This window comes from Centruroides sculpturatus, unplaced genomic scaffold (genome assembly GCF_000671375.1).
Source record: "Centruroides sculpturatus isolate CEXI.00-Female unplaced genomic scaffold, Cexi_2.0 scaffold452, whole genome shotgun sequence".
NCBI classification, from domain to species: domain Eukaryota; kingdom Metazoa; phylum Arthropoda; class Arachnida; order Scorpiones; family Buthidae; genus Centruroides; species Centruroides sculpturatus.
Window position 1 is genome coordinate 133,320 of NW_019384638.1, and position 21,085 is coordinate 154,404.

Consider the following 21,085-nt stretch of genomic DNA (forward strand, 5'->3'; position numbering starts at 1 on the left):
GGTCAAAAAGTCAATTTTGGATTTATTTTCTAATTAGTTTTATATTTGAAATTTCACTTAACATTTTTCAAAAATAATTTTCGTTTTTAAGGGAAAAACAAATAATTACTTCAATTACTCTTTAAGAAATATTTTTCTTTGAATACGGAGTACATTTTTATTCAGTGAATCAATAGTCACATTTCTGATTTTAATGAGTATTTTTATATGATTGTATGTATATTTTAAACATTTATTTACATAGATATTGTTTTTGTTACTTAGTTTTTCATATAATATGTTATTAAGAATAGCCTAAAACTTTAAAAAATTATAATAATGTTGGGTTTGGTCTATTTTGTGACTTTTAAACACTTTTTTTTTATTTTAATTTTAAATAGTATAAAATTATTTTTAAACAAATTGTAGTTATGATATATTGTGTAAATTAAAGCAATTGATTATCCTTTTTCAGTTATACGCTGTAATTATTAGAATAGATTGTAGGAAGTCGCGTATCAAGGCAAGATGTCCATCCTGAAAAATTTCATACTTGACAATATTGTTTAAACTCTGATCTACGGAAAGCGTAATTTAATTTAAGACCTGTTTACTTACACGACATATATCTAATTATAACGACACAGGTAAGGTTTTTTTTTTTTTTAAATTTAGTCTGGCATTTTCATTAAAAAATTAGTTGTTTCGTTTAGGATTTTGTAAGTAGCAGCCGTTTCGGTCACACGGCAATCAGTAAAAGTTACAATCACGTTTATTTTAATCTTTCCGTTTTAGGATAAAATGTACAAGGTATAGTTGGGGTAAGATGCCTATAGTGCAACTTGTCTCATCTAGTAGAAGGAAACAATAGCCATATTTTAGCGGCTGTCTTTCAGTAAGTTGATATTACTTTTTAGTCAGTTTATGTACAGCAATTTACTGTTTGTCCATAGACTATCCGCAGTTTTAGTATTTGGTTTACTTTTTTAGGGGCAGTAATGGTGCGTGATTACAAACGAAAGACTAACAGAACTTGGTCCGAGGAATCTCATCAAAGTGCAACCACTCCGTTAAGAAAGTAGAGTTAAGTACAACTAGAACCAACAAACGATATAGGATTTCTCGAAGAACGTTACAGAGACGCTTACAAAGCCTCAATTTTAAAATGATTATTGCTATGGGACGACAGGCGCTCTTGATCAAAGATACCACTTTGGAGAAGTCGAGTTCAAACTTCATAGACATGTTCTTGGAGAATCGCGGATTCCCATTAACTATGACCGATGATCGAGACCAGTCCTATCATTAGGCGAAACATTAGACTGAAGTACTCATTTAACCGGGAGCGACACAAAGCAGGTTACGATTAGTTATACAGTATAGCTTTCTGAGTAGATATTCTGATATTACCGTTAGAAAAAAGAAAATCTGTCTGTTGTCAGAGCAAAATGTATGGAACAACATGAAAGGGTAATGTTTCCTGAATGCAAAGACCTGTTTGTATCATTTTTTCATTATAAATTTTTTTCAATTTCCTTTGAGGACAAGTTGCGCACGATGGTGTGCATCTTCTCTGTATACGGGAAAAACGCATACCAACGATTGCTTTCGAAAATTGAATTTATTTCTGTAATACTGTAATTTTCTTTCATTGCTGTTGTTGTGTAATAAAGAGAGGATTTAAGTAACTGATTGCCTGATTGAAATCTCTATATGTTGCAGTACTTATTGTCTGTGCGGAACAAATGTTAACTAACTTATGCGCGACTTCCTCATTCTACATCTAGAATCTAATGTTCGAGTAATTGCTTGTTTACTTAATATAACTGTTTACTTGTTAATTTCCACAGAAATATAATTATGTAATAATTCTTTCTCAACAAACAAACAAACTTTATCAACTTCTGTAACATTTATAATTAATTTTTGAGAACATTTTATTTTATATATAAGTTTTAACGATGAAATTCATCTCAAACGTTAGTACAAGCAATTAAAGTTTATTTAAATACATTTATAACAGTGTAATTATAATTTCCAAGAAACGTAAACTGAGGTTTTATTCAAACCACATGTAATTAAATATACTGTAATAATGTAGTTTATGGTTACAAGTTTATTTTTGGTTGCATATAGTCTCAGTTGGAATCTGAGATTGACAAAAAAAAAATTGGCTACAGTTTAATTCTATTAACGCTAATAGAAACTAATAGAGTCTCAAAAACTATTAATATTCCAAATTTTATCTATGATTTGTAAATATATAAATGGAGCCATATATATTATTATTTATATTATAATTATGTTTACTTGATTTTTTCATTTATCTTGTTCACTAAAAAATACTGTTTTAGTTATAAAATCAAAATGATTCGTAATAACTTCATTTTACATTATAGCAATATAAAATTTGTATTTTTTATACAGATGTATTATATAACATATTAACGTTACTTATCCCGAGATATTACTTCTGTAATTAATTAAATTAACAGATATGTAAATAATATGAGATTGTGTAGTAATAAATAATACTTTAGACATTTATTAATCATTTAATTTATAACTTAAATCTCATTTATTAGTAGTTTAGAAAACCTAGATTATGAATAATCACCGATTGAATAAATATATTCAAACTAATATTTTAGTAAAATTTTAAATAAATTATTTTATATAAATATCAAATTTTTTTTATTAATAAAACAAATAAACTTTCTGTGACTGTAAATTTTTGTTATGTTAATATAAATGTTGTAATAAATAGAGTAACAAAAAATTTTAAATAAAAATTATCGAATATTCGATTATATAATACGCAGCTTATTTTATAATATAATATCAAAAATTCTTTATATGAAAAAAATTCATTAATTGAAGTCTTAACACTATCCGGAGCGGGATCTAACGAACAATTGCAATGAAATTTGAAGGATGTAGGCTATTATTCAAAATACCTGTATACAGAAGGCAGTTTTGACTATCAGAAAAAGTGGTGTTATATAACACGAGAAATGCTTCTACATGTCGTAGATTTTATTAAGATAGAGGCAAGAAAATGCGCAAGGAGAAGATAAATAATAAATTTTTCTCAATAAGTCGATATTTCTGAATAATATGTTGCTATTCTATTTTTCCGTCATTTTAGTAATAGAGCAAGATCCAATAAAATTGCAATAAAGATGTTTTGCTTCTAGATTCACGTAACAACGCCAATTTTCTCCTAGGGCCGAAATTAAAACTAACTATTTTCTTTAAAATTATTATCTGCACATTTATTTAATTTCGCTGTAATTTGCTAAATTTTATTCCGATACTGCGGAGATAATGTAGTAGTTTAGTATTACTGGATAGAGAACATTAAATATAAATATCAAGTATACAGTATGGATTTTCATGTAACCATTCTTGCTAGCTAAATTTAATTAAAAGCAATATATGAGAATTTTTTATGATAAAAAATTACAAATTAAGAATAATTTTATTTTATGATAATATAAATCTGATATTAAACAGTGTGATAAAAGCGTGTACAAAAATAAAAAATACATTTAAAACAATTAAACATTCCATATATCTTTAATAATTTTCTCACAAAAACGTTAATGTTACAATAAGAATTTTAACCATAAATATACAACAACAAATATGTTTTAAGAATTATATACAATTTTACGTATTATGAGTTTTTAATAAGTTATTATCTATAATCATATCCAATATTATATATAGAAAGTAGATAAAAGTTTTGGGCACTCGAGAATTACAAAGTTTTTTCTGAAAGGGCCCCACATAAATTATGATTGACTAGTATTTGGCACAAAAATGACTTCTTAAGATACATTAATACTGCTTTCCCAAGAAAAAATATACTTTCAACTTGATATGTATTTTAAGTGGCAGTCGGAAGGATAAATAAATTTCTATTGTAATTCGAATAGAAATGAATTTAAGATATTTCATAACAATATAAAATAAACTAGTTTTATGTGTAGATAGAGATATCGGAATATAAATTTTTATATTGAATTGTTTAAAAACGTTGGAATCTGATCAATTTTTTAAAAATATTTTCTCAAATTTTTAAAGATTTTTACCGAATTTCCCAATGTTTTATATAATTTTTAGTATAGAAAATGGATATCAGAAGTTTTAAAATCACAGTCGATAGCCATTTTATTAAAATTATGTCGAAAAAGTTACTTTGAAAATATGAAAGACGACGGCTTTCAAAATTTCTGTTTTATGAAATATAAATATTTATATGTTTAAGAATTTATAATTTTGGTATAATCTACTAAAAACCTATATAACATTATATAAAGTTTTCGATTTAAATAGAAGGAATTTTTATCAACATGATATGTATGGAAAGAATGTTTCAAAAAAGTTTCCTAGGAAATCGCAAGTTAGAAATTAGTGCTGGCAATAAAACCGGTTTTCGGTAAACCGAAAAATGGTTTGAATAGGCATTAAAAATTAATATCATTGTGTTTACGTGTTTATTTATTTTTTACTTTTAGTTGGGAGTAAAGTATGCTTGGATTTAAGATGATTCCTCATAAATGATGCACTATTAGAAAACCTCAGCGTAACATTACAACTTGTACTGTACACTGCACCAATCCAGGATATTTTTAAAACAACACAAGTATCCTTCGCGTTTAAATTTGAAAATTAAAAGTAACGTAAAAAGTAGCGTGAATTAATTTTTAAACGTTAAACTTTTCAAATGCTATTTGTTAAATACTGTAATTCAACTCTAGAATTTGCTAACATCGAAGAAACACCGACCTCTTTTTTGGCATATTTGTGAATCATGGTTAATATTTACTATAATACTTTACATATTCTTTAATTAAAATTAATAATTATTAATGATATTAATAAAATGCAATAATAAAACATTACTGAATTCAAAAAGGTTAACCGATTTCGAGAATTTCCAGTTTTTGCCAGCACTAGTAGAAATTGTCTATTTAATCGGATGTTTGAAATGTTCCCTACTGTTAATTAGGCCACTGTATCGGGTATCGCAGTATATCTAATAGAAGGAGGGTCTTTTAAAAGTAACGCTTCTTTCGGAAAGTGCACACAAGTACGAATGCACCAGACTATACCTACTATCCCGAAAATCGTAAGGGATGTGCCAAAGAAAATAACAGAACCGAATACAGTAGAATGTTCTTGATGCCAAGCAGAATTAGAAATATCACTTCGTTTGGTGCCATCTGAAATATTAGTATAAGTAGGATAAAATTTAGGATACCAAGACACTTGTATAATTGAATGAGACTCTGTAAAATCGGATATAATCGTTAAATTTTCTTTCGTAGAATTAATTTCGCTTGTATGGTTTCTTTCTTGTTTTGGTTGAAGACACCAAGTTGTGGTGGATTGATAAGACTTCTTACATTCCCCTTCTGAAATTAGTGCACATAGTTGACCTTTCTCTATCCAAGTAATGAAAGGAGAAACCGAATTTGTTCGAGGTTGAATTTCAATTTGATGCCACTGTTTCGAATTAATGTTAAAAATCCAAAGATTATCGTAAAAATCTTCGTATGTCCATATCCAAAGCTGATTATTTTGTGTCCAAGCTACGGATTGAGAATGAAGGGAAGGCCAAGGATCAGAATGTTCGAAAAGCAAATACCAAACCGTGCCATTCGTTTTCCATATCGACGTTTCACATAATATATAGGTTTGTTTATCTGCATCTGTCCACCAAACAATATTGGAAATCTGTGTTTGATTCATGTGATGATGAGTAGAGACCTCTAATTGTGATATTTTTTCTTGAAATCCGTTGAAAAGATTCACTTCGAATATTTCATCTGTTTCGAAATCAACTAAAAGTAAAGTGTCGTTATGACAGACAACAGTATAATGAAGGGAAATAGGTACTTCTAGCCATTGTTTTTCATATACTCGATAAATAAAAACAGTACTTTCCTCTTGAAGTATAACGTAGCTATCGATGATCACACATACTATTTTTAAATTATTCAAAGTTGTTGCATTTGGTAAAAGGTGAGAATTCCACGATTGGCTTGTTATATTATACCACATAATACTATTTGCTCCGATACCCCATAGACTACCATCGTGATTTCTCCACGTCGTTGAAGGCAATAAGTCACAAGGAATAACTGGATGAAGATTTTCTACTTGAAGATCTTCTGAAAATTATTTAATTAAAATTTAGATCAATGTTTGTGTGTAGAATTAAAAAAAAATTAATAATTAAAATAAAAAATAATATTTCATTTCTAACTTCTAATATATAAAACAGTGATTCGGTATTCAAAATGAAACTACTATGCAAATTATATCTTTATTTTAAATATTAAAAAAATTGCAAAGAGAAGTAATCATCATTATTTTTAAATACGGAAATCGGAAAACGGAAGTTAGTCAGGCACGATATTCATAATGGAGCAATTTTTCACAACTTTTTTCCCCTTGATTGGAAGCAAACTTTGATTAAAAATAAAATGATCTGCCGTAAATAAGCATTCCATTCTCATCTAAATTACTTTTGATGCCTTCAGCATTGAAGTTTTCTCACAACTTTTAATTTGATTTAGGTAGCTAGAAGCAAAATTTTCTAACAATAAAGGGAGTATTTTTTCCATTAGTGCAGAAATATTTTAATAATTGAAATAGAACGATAAAAATATTGAAAATATTTTCTAGCTGTCAATAACATTTATTTCTATTAATTAAAAATATAATTCAATTCTGTTACAGCACAAAATGACATATTTATTCTAATTCTAAAATATAATAACTATCNTTTTAAACACTTTTTTTTTATTTTAATTTTAAATAAGAATTCCCTGTTAAATACTAAATTAGATATTTTTATGTGAGTAAATGCTATTTCGTAAAGTCTTTACAACATTAATAATTTTGTTTAATGTATCTAAATCTAGCTATGTAAGAATTCAAGGAGAAAAGAGTAAATATTCTGATTGAATCCCAGTAATTGTAGGACTTCATCAAACCAAACAGCTTTATGTTTTCTTTGTAATAAGCTAAATGTTTTCTGTCCTTCAGAAATCTAATCACATTATTATTGAACTCGACGCAATTATTTAAGATTCGGATTTAAATTCGACAATTTTCAATGTTTGTTATTAAAGTTTTCCTTTTTAATTTTTGTTATTAGTACCAATATAGGCCAACTATAGACTACAGTAACGACGGAGGAGAGAGAGAATATAACACGACAGCTATTTATCAATCGATGCATTTGTAACCATAACAACAACGAGTGATGAATAATGCTGGTAAGCAGCAAGACAAAAATATTAATGGATTATTAATTAACTATTCCTGTAGGAGTTACCCTTTGATATAAATATAATTCTGTAATGATCTGTACTCGTCGTACATAAAAACTTTCATTTTTGTTCTAGGATGGATCGAAATTTAACTTTTTATATTATAGACTATTTATAGAAGACCTCTACCATTTAGAAAACTAAGCTATATTATGCAAAACCAGCCGCTGTAAAGTATGGCAAATCGATCCTGTTAATAAAATTTGTAGGTTTATATTTACTGTGACATTGTTTTTATTATTATTATTGAACGAGACTACGCAGTAAAATAGGAAACTTAAATAGCAAATTAAAATGATTAAATCCACTGCGTGTCTATTTTATAATAATGTTATAACTTGTGTCGTATCTAATGCTACGGCTGACAAGTATAACGGACAACTACTTTGAAACTAACCACACCCTAAATTAACAAAAAAAAAAAAAGAAAAAACTTTTCGCTAAGTCGCCAAGTGGAAGTCAAACTAAAGAAAATTATATTTATTACCGCAATTAATTAATTGAAAAAATTATTCTTGTAATTTCTGCTGTTATTTAGAATGTGAAATTTTAATGAAAATTTAAAAAACAAAAAGGGAAGTTAAATATTTAAGTCTTTCCAAAAAATAAATTTTATTATCGGAAATAAATTGTTCTCTGTTTTCCAAGTATAAAAAATTACTTTTTATTACTTTCCACAGAAAATTTTTAAATGTTTTAAGAGTCTATATGCAAAATGCATTAAAATAATTTGATAAATGTCATTTTTAAAACAAATAGAAAATACTGATTTCTTTTTCGATATAAATCCATATATTGCGTACGCGAGTAATAAAAATGTCAAATCAAGCTAAACTGCGATTTTATGAAAATATTGTCTGATATGCCATAATAAAATTAAATAAAATTAATTTGTAATTTATTAAACATAATATAGAGTCATACTTATATGGGGAAAAATCAGTAATGAATGCATTATTAAGGTAATTCGTTATATTAATACGTTTCTACTAATTAATAGGGGAGATCGGGGCAAGATCGGCATGTTAAGCTTTACTTAAATTTTGTGTAATAAATACTGCTGTAAACTGAAAAAAAAGCTTTGCATATTGTCTATTGGAATGTTACCTTACTATAGAACTGGTTAAAATCAGTTTGGAAATAAAAATAATTAAAATAATTACAACTTTACAAGAAGAGAGAAATTGACGAAGTTGCCCCGGGTATAGGGGCAAGATCGGCAACTTCTCTCTTTTTGTAAAGTTGTAATTATTTTAATTATTTTTATTAAAGTTGCCCCTGGTATAGGGGCAACAGTAATGGGGCAAGATAGGCACGTATATAAAATTATGTTATTAACAATGTATAAGTTGGAATTCACTATTAAAACAAAGAAATACAAATCCAACACCCATTTAATATTATTACAACGAAATGCAAGTTCAAAGACATATATACATGAATAACAAATGCAAACATGTTTTCATTTATCATCTGTTTGATTTTTATCCTTTGCTTCTAATGTGGCTTTATGTTGCCGATCTTACCCCGCTAGTCATGATTTCGAAACATTAAGTACAACCCTGAGAACAGAATGCCAAGCCACGATCTGGCCACGTGAATAAGTTGAAGTTACATCCTTCTAACAGGAAAAGTAACTTTCGTTATCATGGAATTATAACAAAACCTGCCAATTCAATATAAATGGAAAAAAAATATTATATGGAATTGAACGAAAATGAAAATTTGCTTGATAATTCAACTACGCTTGTTGGAGAACAATAAAAACACTACACTCAACAAGCCACCAATAAAACTCAACTGCCTAACCTATAACCAAAGTCTCCTTTTAATTTGTTTTTTAAAAAAAGCGCTTGACAAACTTGCCCCGCATGCCGAAGTTGCCCCGATCTCCCCTATATAAATTATTTGTATTCTTGAATAATTATAGAAATTATTTTTGCAGTAATCTATATTAGGAGTAGAATGTTATTTATATTATAGCTTCTAATACTTATAATTTAGCCTAAATTAGTTTATAAGGTTTAAATTAGAAATATTTAGCGAAAGGTTTTCTTACATTACAAAAATTTTGTTTTAAAATGCTTGGTTTGGTTTAATATATTTCACAAATAATTCTAGAATTCCTTTATTTCGAGTACTACTAATAATTTACTCAATGACAAAGCTAGATTATTTTACCACAGAGATTTTATTTTTAGAAAATTGCTAGAAATTTCTGTGAATACAGACAAGATAAATCTGTAATCGTTGTAAAAGACATCTTGGATTGTCTTCGTTGGGATTTCGATTTCAATTTATTTGAGCTAAGAACGTCCTCTCGACAGATATGATAGGCTTTTCAATTATAGTACTTGATAAAACAATGACCTTCTGGAAAATATTCGATTCTAATTTCTTTTATGTTAAATTTATTGTATGTTTAAATGAAAGTTTAATGCATGTCAATATATTAATTGAAATTAATCACGTTAATACATTAATTTAAAATGATAATCGACTAATATTCAGTTTGCCTCCCCATAATATATTTTCTAATACACTTAAAATATAAATTAAATGTAACAAAACTAATAATTTTTGCAGCTAAAGAAAAGAAAATGTTTAACCATTTTATTATTTTATTTATTATTATTATGTTGGGTTTAGTGGGTTATACTTTAAAAATAAGTTTTAAGTAAAGATATAATTTAATTAAAAATAAAAGAATTACATTAAAAACAACACTTCTTTCAATTAATCTTATATAATAACATATCAAACAAAGATAATATAATTTATCAAACTATGAGTATTTACTATTTTAACCAGTAATCAACNATTTTACAAAAGGAAACAAATTAAACTTTAATTGAAATAAATATTATGATAATATTTGTCTACGATGTATTAACAGAAAGGCGATCGTTATTCAAGATGCAACAAGTAGCTAAACTGTAAACGATAAAAAGATCAATTTCCGAAATTTACATAATGTAATTTTATATCATATATTCCAGAAAAGTACTGTACAGATATCAAGAACGAATATGTATTATCAATTGTAATTCTCCAAAAATATATATTTTAAAAATTCAATAAATATTCTAACATTAATCACACTGTAGTAAATGTAAAAGAACAAAGAATATTTAAAATAATAATTAATATTTGTACAATAATAATTTCTATAAAATATTTTTAAAAATAAGTTTTAAGTAAAGATATAATTTAATTAAAAATAAAAGAATTACATTAAAAACAACACTTCTTTCAATTAATCTTATATAATAACATATCAAACAAAGATAATATAATTTATCAAACTATGAGTATTTACTATTTTAACCAGTAATCAACGTCTATTATTTAAATTTAATGAGTAGTAATGAATTTTTATAAATTATATCACGTCGTTGGGAAATTAATCTAGAAGATATCTCACCTTCGGCGGATTTGGTGGCAATCCGAACAGAAAAGAAACAGAGAAAGAAAGCCCAAAAAAGAATAGACATGATAATGTTATGGTTGACAGATGTCCGGTGGTAGCAGAACCCTCAAAAAAACGTACTATTCGAAGCATGCACGAATAGACAGACTATCGGGTTAATCGATTTTTGACTAGCTGCACTTGCGCAGTACAGTGCTGACTCTGCAGTGTCTATACAATAAATACAAGCGGCACTCGAAAGCAGAGATTCGGGAAAAAGTGCACTTAATCTGGTTATTTAAGGAGAAGAACGATCGTTTTGACAATTGTCTGAAAGTTTTTCATTAGATGATTACTTTCTAAGAAATTATATTTTTATCAATAAGGGAATTTATTTTATCTTGGGATATCAATAAGACATTTTTAACGTTTTACCGTTTCTTTTATAAAAATTAAACTTTAACATTTTAATAATGGTTTAGAATTACATTTATCATTTCGACTCAGTGTTTTAAAGAATTTATTTAAATTATTGAATTAAATAAAAGTTATTTTTAATTCATTTTATATGTATATTTCTTAAAAATTATATCATTAAAACTTTAATTAATTTAATACAGAAATTTATGTAACCTTCCATATATATGTTTAAATATGAAATTATGTATTAAAAAACAGTATAATAATAACAAAACTGTTGTTAAATTAAAATATCAATATATATCTGAATTACCCGTCTATTAAAATATTCATTAATATATTTTATTATAATTTATTAGAGCATATATAATTTATTATAATTATAATTTATTTGTTTTAATTATTAAACTTGTAAAATGTATACAGTACCTATAGTTTTAATACGTGTTCCATAATTTAATCTTATATTAAATTATGGAAATGTAGTTTTTATATTAATAAAAAATTATACAACTTTTAAGAAAGACACAAATAGACTAAATATTTTAAAAATATTTTAGACATCTATAAGTCTGTTAGTCAAGTTTATAAAAATTATTTTTACTCTAATATACGTGTTATTTTTGAATACTTTAAAATCAATTATTATAATAATATAATTTTATTAATTAGTATATTGTAACTTTGTCTTCACTTAACGAAAAAATCGAAAAATACCGAGTTCTTTTATTAGTATAGGCCCAGTTTAAGAAAAATTAACGATCGTATAAAGTGTCAGTTCAAGCTGAGAGCAGAATTAAAGTTGTATAAACTTTCTAATTCAAAACTTTTTATTAACATATACGACCAGAGCCAGATTTTCACGTAAGCTAACAAGCTGCAGCTTAGGGTCTCTCATTTTTTTATATTTCATTATTTGATGGAGGAGAAGGGCCTGCTATATGTTATAGCTTAAGGCCACAACAAGTCTATGTCCTGCCTTGTATATGTATTAAAGGGTAAATACTTCTCTATTTTGAATATTCGAATATTGAAAAGAATGACTTTTCTTTTAAATTATGAAAGAAAATCCGAAATTAATATATAATAACCTTAATTAACTTTTGTTTGAAATAATATATTATCAAAAATCTTACTTTTTCCATTAACATATAATTAACAGCGTTATTAATATATGTTATATTTAAAATAATATGAACATATTAAAACCTGTAGAAAAGGAATTTAATCCTTATATTTAATACATTATGATAGAACAATTTTGATTAAGATTTTATTTAAATCAGAAATAAGCGTTGAATATTAAACTAAAAATACTGTAGTTCTTTAATTTTTTTNTAGTATATTGTAACTTTGTCTTCACTTAACGAAAAAATCGAAAAATACCGAGTTCTTTTATTAGTATAGGCCCAGTTTAAGAAAAATTAACGATCGTATAAAGTGTCAGTTCAAGCTGAGAGCAGAATTAAAGTTGTATAAACTTTCTAATTCAAAACTTTTTATTAACATATACGACCAGAGCCAGATTTTCACGTAAGCTAACAAGCTGCAGCTTAGGGTCTCTCATTTTTTTATATTTCATTATTTGATGGAGGAGAAGGGCCTGCTATATGTTATAGCTTAAGGCCACAACAAGTCTATGTCCTGCCTTGTATATGTATTAAAGGGTAAATACTTCTCTATTTTGAATATTCGAATATTGAAAAGAATGACTTTTCTTTTAAATTATGAAAGAAAATCCGAAATTAATATATAATAACCTTAATTAACTTTTGTTTGAAATAATATATTATCAAAAATCTTACTTTTTCCATTAACATATAATTAACAGCGTTATTAATATATGTTATATTTAAAATAATATGAACATATTAAAACCTGTAGAAAAGGAATTTAATCCTTATATTTAATACATTATGATAGAACAATTTTGATTAAGATTTTATTTAAATCAGAAATAAGCGTTGAATATTAAACTAAAAATACTGTAGTTCTTTAATTTTTTTAATATCTCTTCTCTTATCTCTTTCGCTTTCTTGTCTACACGTAACACATTTTGTACAATGAAATTAATGGAGATCGAGGACAATAAAATAATTTTATAATTTGTTTGATTTATAAGATGTTAAAGTTTATTACAAAATTTGACACGCGTAAAGTAATTTTTTAATATTTATTATTTAAATATATTTTCAATCAATTTATTTTTGATAATCTAAAAATATACATATTCATTTTTATTCATATATTTATCACCTCATATTCCTTTATCTGATTATAATAAAGTAACATTTATTTTAACGTTATGGTACATATTTTTCTGAAACTGTGGAGCATTTATATCATACAAAATTATTAATTCGATCAAATAATTAGAAATTTAATTTTAAAACTCGACTAAGAATTACTGAATTTTAATTTTTTTAAATATTCATTGTTCAAACAATTGAGAATTTTATAAAATATCTAACATTATGACAGAATCGATTGATATGTTATACAGTACATGTAGGTATTTTATAATTACGATATTCAATTTGCGTTTTGTTAGCCGAATTTCATAATAAATTCTATCTTTGGAGAATTCAAAATATTGAATTATGATATCAAATATTTGCTCAAAACTTCTGAAATGTTCATGCGAAACAAAAAATATATAGGGGAGACCGGGGCAAGATCGGCATGTTAAGCTTTACTTAAATTTTGTGTAATAAACACTTTTGTAAACTGAAAAAAAAGCTTTGCATATTGTCTATTGGAATGTTTTCTTACTATAGAACTGGTTAAAATCAGTTTGGAAATAAAAATAATTAAAATAATTACAACTTTACAAGAAGAGAGAAATTGACGAAGTTGCCCCGGGTATAGGGGCAAGATCGGCAACTTCTCTCTTTTTGTAAAGTTGTAATTATTTTAATTATTTTTATTAAAGTTGCCCCTGGTATAGGGGCAACAGTAATGGGGCAAGATAGGCACGTATATAAAATTATGTTATTAACAATGTATAAGTTGGAATTCACTATTAAAACAAAGAAATACAAATCCAACACCCATTTAATATTATTACAACGAAATGCAAGTTCAAAGACATATATACATGAATAACAAATGCAAACATGTTTTCATTTATCATCTGTTTGATTTTTATCCTTTGCTTCTAATGTGGCTTTATGTTGCCGATCTTACCCCGCTAGTCATGATTTCGAAACATTAAGTACAACCCTGAGAACAGAATGCCAAGCCACGATCTGGCCACGTGAATAAGTTGAAGTTACATCCTTCTAACAGGAAAAGTAACTTTCGTTATCATGGAATTATAACAAAAGCTGTCAATTCAATATAAATGGAAGTAAAACATTATATGGAATTGAACGAAAATGAAAATTTGCTTGATAATTCAACTACGCTTGTTGGAGAACAATAAAAACACTACACTCAACAAGCTACCAATAAAACTCAACTGCCTAACCTATAACTAAAGTCTCCTTTTATTTTGTTTTTAAAAAAAAGCGCTTGACAAACTTGCCCCGCATGCCGAAGTTGCCCCGGTCTCCCCTATATAATTTATTTTAAGACATTAATTAGTATTTATTAAGAAATTACATTTTCATATCTGTATGAATTTCTTTACATTAATTTTTGGTTAAAAATTATACATAAAAAAGTTATCGATTTTTTTTTTCTAAATAATTTTTTCTATATNTGAGAATTTTATAAAATATCTAACATTATGACAGAATCGATTGATATATTATACAGTACATGTAGGTATTTTATAATTACGATATTCAATTTGCGTTTTGTTAGCCGAATTTCATAATAAATTCTATCTTTGGAGAATTCAAAATATTGAATTATGATATCAAATATTTGCTCAAAACTTCTGAAATGTTCATGCGAAACAAAAAATATATATATAATTTATTTTAAGACATTAATTAGTATTTATTAAGAAATTACATTTTCATATCTGTATGAATTTCTTTACATTAATTTGTTGGGAAATTAATCTAGAAGATATCTCACCTTCGGCGGATTTGGTGGCAATCCGAACAGAAAAGAAACAGAGAAAGAAAGCCCAAAAAAGAATAGACANAGTCTTTCATAGATGCTTTTTATCTCAACTACAATAGACTAACAAATAATTGTTCTCATTCTCTTCTACTGTAGATTTTTATTTAAGATAACAAGAATCTCGAAAACATTCAGCTGATAGTCTAATGATCTAGTCTGCTTCTTTTCTTGTCACAAATTAAACCAGGGATACTGAAGAGACGCTGTCTATACTCAATGGCGTTGCTAAGAGATACCATTTATACAAAAAACAAATAATGAAATTTATTTGTTCGAACTTCAAAACGTTGTTTTTAAAAACATTTTGAGTTAGTTTTCCCTTTTGGGTTCACTGTTACTGTACTGTAGATACTTAGATTTTACAAATACGTGAGCCGTTCACAGCCCGGCACACGTATTTGTAAAATCTAAATGACTCGTACAACATGGAATTCATATCAAACGGAATTATGAACAGTGTTATAGGGGGGTCGACTGTATATTAGAAAAAATAATTTTTACTACAGTTTTGCCATTATTATAGGAATTTAATTGATCTTTAAGATAATCCAGAAAATGTTCGAAATTGATTTTAAAATAATACTTATAATTAATATTATTCTCTATTAAGTTATGTCAAAAAAGTAGATTATATCTAGCAATTACAAAGTTTCAATCAACAGATTTTCGAGCAAATCTTATTAAACTTCACAATTCTAAATTAATTTGTTCGTGCACGAAATCCGATTAAAACAACGAGTTCAATCTGCCCAACAGAATCGTATGTGAGGTACGTGAAGCTGTGCATTTTAAATTACAATATTTGATTCTTTAGTATTTAATTGAATCGATCCGAGTATCAGAATAGGTGTTTAATTTAATGACTAAAAAGAAATCTTCTTATATTTGATTGGCTGTTGACTTACGTAACGTAAATGATGCTATCGGAAAAGAGAATTTTCCATTATCGGATATGGAGGAAACCTTTCAAACTTAGTTGGAACCCTCTTATCGATATCAAATCTGAATTTTATCAAGCAACTTTTCAAGAACATAATCCTGAGTTATCTACACTTATTATTACATCAACGCTTACTCAAATTTAAATGACTTTGCTTTGAATTAAATCTAATTAATTGAAGCTAACGTTGTTTATATGTTGATATTATTATGAGATATTTCGGAAGGAGTGATTTGCTTTATCGATAACATCGTTGCCCGGCGTATAGAAATATACCGTTTTATAACTAGTACTCAAAAATTTACAGACTGTTTCATTCACTTTAAATGAGAAGTATCGTTTTGAATGATCTTCCTTAGTGATTCTAGGTCATCGAGTTCTCAACAAAAAGTTCATCTGGATCCAACCTTGGTCAATTCTAAAACTGAAGCACCTTGACCTAGTAATAAGGAATATTTACGTTTTTTCTCAATGTGGTGGTTACTGTATGCAATATTTTATTCTACATTTTTTGATTTGGTTAGACATGTGTTAAAAAAAGAACATTAAAAATTTAAAGCGTTTTATATTAACTTTTTATACTATCAAGAGATTTTATTTCTTCTTTGTTTATTTGATTCAACATTACTAGTAATGGTGACAATGATACGTCATTTTATAGTTTTGTACAATTAGGCTATATCTCGGTGTTAGAATGGCATCGAACAACCAATATAGCATGGGCGCTTGGGGCCAGCAATGACAATTGCTTGAAATGCATGAATCGCAAAGAGGAATTTTTTTGCTCTTTAATTTCGCGTTTGGTTTAATAGTTAATAAAAAATATTATGTAATCGAAAAATTTTTTTCTTTTATTCATTTTTTTTCGATTAAGACGCTATAGTATCGTGTTGACATTAAGCGCTCATATGCTTAGTGTTGGACCTGATTATGATCATTAGAATCTTCATAATCATGATTATTCCTAAATAAGAATTTAAATTTTACTTTAAAATTTAGTCTTAGTACATCTGTTGAACTACAATATATGTATAATAAAAATTAAGGCTTTCCGCATTAATAAATTATTTAAAAACTAATTTTAAGAAAATGCAAATGCAAATTAACCTAGATCAGGGAACTAAAGGTATTAATACATTACATGTGGCCAAGATAGCACGCAACATGTCATACTACTTAAATTTAGTTTTTAATGTATAATATTCAGAATAATTATTAATAATAAATAATAAAATATTACCAAATAATTACAGTATCCTAACTCTTCAATTTGAAATGCTTCAAAATTAGCTGAACAAAATCATTGTTATCAAGTAAATGCCATTACTCTCCTTATCTCCATTTAAGCAAAGGATTGCAGAAAAGAAGAAAAACAGTTTACGAAATAATGCAAACACTTTAAATTAAGATAACAAATTTAGTGAGATAAGACAAAAGTTTCAAAGTTAGGAGACAGGCTTTCAAAAAGTGGGAAGAGATTGAAAAAAAAAAAATAAGTCTAGTGTTGTAAAAATGAAGAAAGTGTTGTTTAAAACAAGAGAAATATTTGCGTAAATAGATGTCCGTTGGGTATATATGGAAAACATGTTTGTAGATTCAAAGAAACAACTTTCTCAAATTAAGAATATTTCTAATATGTAATGAAATGATCATCAGCGTATTTTACGTTTTTATTAGCACTTAAATAGAAGATCGAGGTAAATGCTTGGAAGCAGTTTGCAAAATAATCAGTGGCGAAGCGTAGTGGGGGCGGTAGGGGCGGCCCGCCCCGGGCGGCACTTTTTAGGGGGTGGCAAAATTTCACAATAAATAATAATATCTTGTAAAAATTTGAACCATTTCATTTCATATTAATTTTGCCCGGGATATCGTGCGCAACCTGTCGACCTTGTTTTTTTCTTTGCTTCTATGATTCATTCGTATTCATATACACCTCCAATATCCAATAGATCTAAGTCATCAAAGTTACTTACGTTACCCCTACCTAAGTCTCCCTAGTCGCTAACTGTACCTGATTTCGAACCGGCATGCACTGCACATTATTCTTCGCATTGCAAAATGACATACGCATGCGTCAGGAACTTCTGTTCGAACAAACCTCACCTGCCGTCCGGGTCAGCGATTTTAAAAAGGTGGCAACACTAGCACGGAATTTTTCATTATTTATTCTGTGACGAAACTGAATTTTAGTCTTTTAAATTGAGAATTTGAGATACCTAAATAAGGGGACGGCGAAATTTTCCTTTGCCCCGGGCGGCTGACACCCACGCTACGCCACTGCCCGCTGGCAGTATATCGAACTATCGTGCCGCCCTCCGTATATCTTCTATTTCCCCTATCTTTCTCTACTCGTAGACAACGATAAATTCGGTATTCGAATTTCTACGTATAAGTAAGTCTACGACAAACTGTCTAATGAGAGATGTTATTGAGGGAACGGTAGATGGAAAAACGGAAAAAACGGAGATTATTATCATTATTAGAGGATATTAGAGATATATTCGGAGTTAAAAGCTAAGGCGAAGGATGAAGACTACCGGAGAAGAAAATGAAACTATACCCAAGTCAAGAAGACAGAACAATGGAGCGCGACGTCCATGACACTAGTGTATGTCCTAGCTGTAGTTCATTTCCGAATACCTATGGATGATTAAAAATGAAATTGTATTTTCAAGTTTATAAGATAAGGCTAGTGTATAACATCCATTAAATTGATGCTATTTACTATTCGGATTGCTTTCAGTTTAGACGATTTATTTCTATTTTGCTGTATTTCAAACCGCGACATAACTACATCTGTAACTCCGATATCACCGAGAGAAGTATAAGAAAATTTCGGAAATGCACTTTATCGCTTCTGGCTTCGGCTAAGACCATTTATAGTATCTGTTCTAATCAGCTTAATATCTGATTCGCTTCCACCGGAAGCTTTTCGATATTAAACTTCTTTTTGAAAACTGGCAAAGAGTTGGAGCTTGCTTCTCCTTTGCCTCGGGTTGACTCGGAGTTGCACTTTTTCCGAGAACGGCCCATACCCTGCGGGGTTATAAATTAATAAAAATTAGAGAATAATAACTCTACTTTGATCGAAATCCACTAAAAGTATTCCTGCAATAATAGTATACGGCTCGTTTTCTTGAAAAATACCCAGGCCAATATACCGCAGCCATGGCAATCAAGGTCGCTTCGTTTCTTTTCTCTACTCTCTCATACACTCATAGAGTAAATGTTTGCTTTCGACAGACACAACAGTTTCAACTGAGAGAAGATAAAGGTAATCGTGACTCCATTCTCGAGATTAAGGAAAGGCAGCTGGACGGACGACATCTAAAATTCAGCAATTCTGGAACTGTTCAATCTGCTAAACAGTTCTGGACCTGTTAAGTATTGTTCTGACGAACATGAACACCCTCTACAGTATCGCTGTTTCGAAACTTACCAAATAATTACAGTATCCTAACTCTTCAATTTGAAATGCTTCAAAATTAGCTGAACAAAATCATTGTTATCAAGTAAATGCCATTACTCTCCTTATCTCCATTTAAGCAAAGGATTGCAGAAAAGAAGAAAAACAGTTTACGAAATAATGCAAACACTTTAAATTAAGATAACAAATTTAGTGAGATAAGACAAAAGTTTCAAAGTTAGGAGACAGGCTTTCAAAAAGTGGGAAGAGATTGAAAAAAAAAAAATAAGTCTAGTGTTGTAAAAATGAAGAAAGTGTTGTTTAAAACAAGAGAAATATTTGCGTAAATAGATGTCCGTTGGGTATATATGGAAAACATGTTTGTAGATTCAAAGAAACAACTTTCTCAAATTAAGAATATTTCTAATATGTAATGAAATGATCATCAGCGTATTTTACGTTTTTATTAGCACTTAAATAGAAGATCGAGGTAAATGCTTGGAAGCAGTTTGCAAAATAATCAGTGGCGAAGCGTAGTGGGGGCGGTAGGGGCGGCCCGCCCCGGGCGGCACTTTTAACAGTCGGCAAAATTTCACAATAAATAATAATAATATCTTGTAAAAATTTGAGCCATTTTATTTCATATTTTTGTCGCACCTACGATTCGGACCGATTGAAATGAGCACGGACTTTTTCATTACTTATTCTGTGACGAAACTGAATTTTAGTCTTTTAAATTGAGATACCTAAATAAGGGGGGCGAAATTTTTCTCCGCCCCGAGCGGCTGACATCCATGCTACGCCACTGAAAATAATGTACAGTACTTCAAATTTCAGTAAATCACGAGATAGATTTTGCGTTACAAACGCATGTGTGTATGGTACACAGATTCAGAGATATATATGTGTATTCTGTTACTAGTCGAAGTTTGGAAGTGTATTTTCTGTTTTCACTGTGGTGAAGTGAAATGGAAATAAGGTAACATAGGGAATTCGTGAGCCAAAACAAAAACATAGTAGTCCTTTCCGACAGTGCGTCGTTTGTGATTACAGGAGACAAAAGAAAAACGATAATATTCAATGAAATCAAAATATTACAGATGTATGAAAATAATATGAAGGCAACAGACATCTCAGCAAACAGAAATACATAAAATCGCTATGTACAGATACATTCGAACATATAAAGAATAAGGTGTTTTAGTAAATGATATAGACTACTAAAAGATAACTAAATCAGAAAATGAAGATGAAAAGCATAAAATTTGGAAACAGTATAGGCACTATTGAACGAAACTGTACGAGGAGATAATAGTTTAATTCTGCGTGGAATTCAACAGAAGATACAGTACGTGAGTATGGCTATGTATATAGTGTTTCGTCAATATACAAAATACCAGAACTTAAAGACATAACAAGGAAATGTCTGAACAATCGTTCGATTCAAATATTGTGAATGAATGCAAATTATATGCGCAGCAGATTATAGGCCTATATCTAATTGATAT

The 21,085-nt window shown here is 28.3% G+C and overlaps 1 protein-coding gene, 1 long non-coding RNA gene and 1 other non-coding gene across 4 annotated transcripts; 2 read left to right on the top strand and 1 right to left on the bottom strand.

Annotated features, from left to right (window-relative positions):
- The first annotated feature begins 458 nt into the window (after nt 1–458).
- Nucleotides 459–1,521, top strand: LOC111625901. The gene is made up of 3 exons (XR_002756796.1): nt 459–626; nt 775–874; nt 970–1,521. It is a non-coding gene; the product is annotated as an uncharacterized LOC111625901 (long non-coding RNA).
- A 2,139-nt stretch (nt 1,522–3,660) lies between these two features.
- On the bottom strand, nt 3,661–17,512 carry LOC111625900. Of its 2 annotated transcripts, none has more exons than XM_023369159.1 (2): nt 17,412–17,512; nt 3,661–6,161 (listed from the first exon to the last, which is right to left on the bottom strand). In XM_023369159.1, exon 2 carries the CDS (start codon nt 6,049–6,051, stop codon nt 4,993–4,995), a length of 1,059 nt encoding a protein of 352 aa, XP_023224927.1. In that variant the 5' UTR covers nt 6,052–6,161; nt 17,412–17,512; the 3' UTR covers nt 3,661–4,992. The 2 variants fall into 2 exon arrangements, with proteins under 2 accessions (XP_023224927.1, XP_023224926.1); XM_023369158.1 differs by lacking the exon at nt 17,412–17,512 and adding an exon at nt 10,753–10,905.
- Nucleotides 17,513–19,021: 1,509 nt separating this feature from the next.
- On the top strand, nt 19,022–19,209 carry LOC111625918. The gene has a single exon (XR_002756800.1). It is a non-coding gene; the product is annotated as a U2 spliceosomal RNA (small nuclear RNA).
- Nucleotides 19,210–21,085: the final 1,876 nt, after the last annotated feature.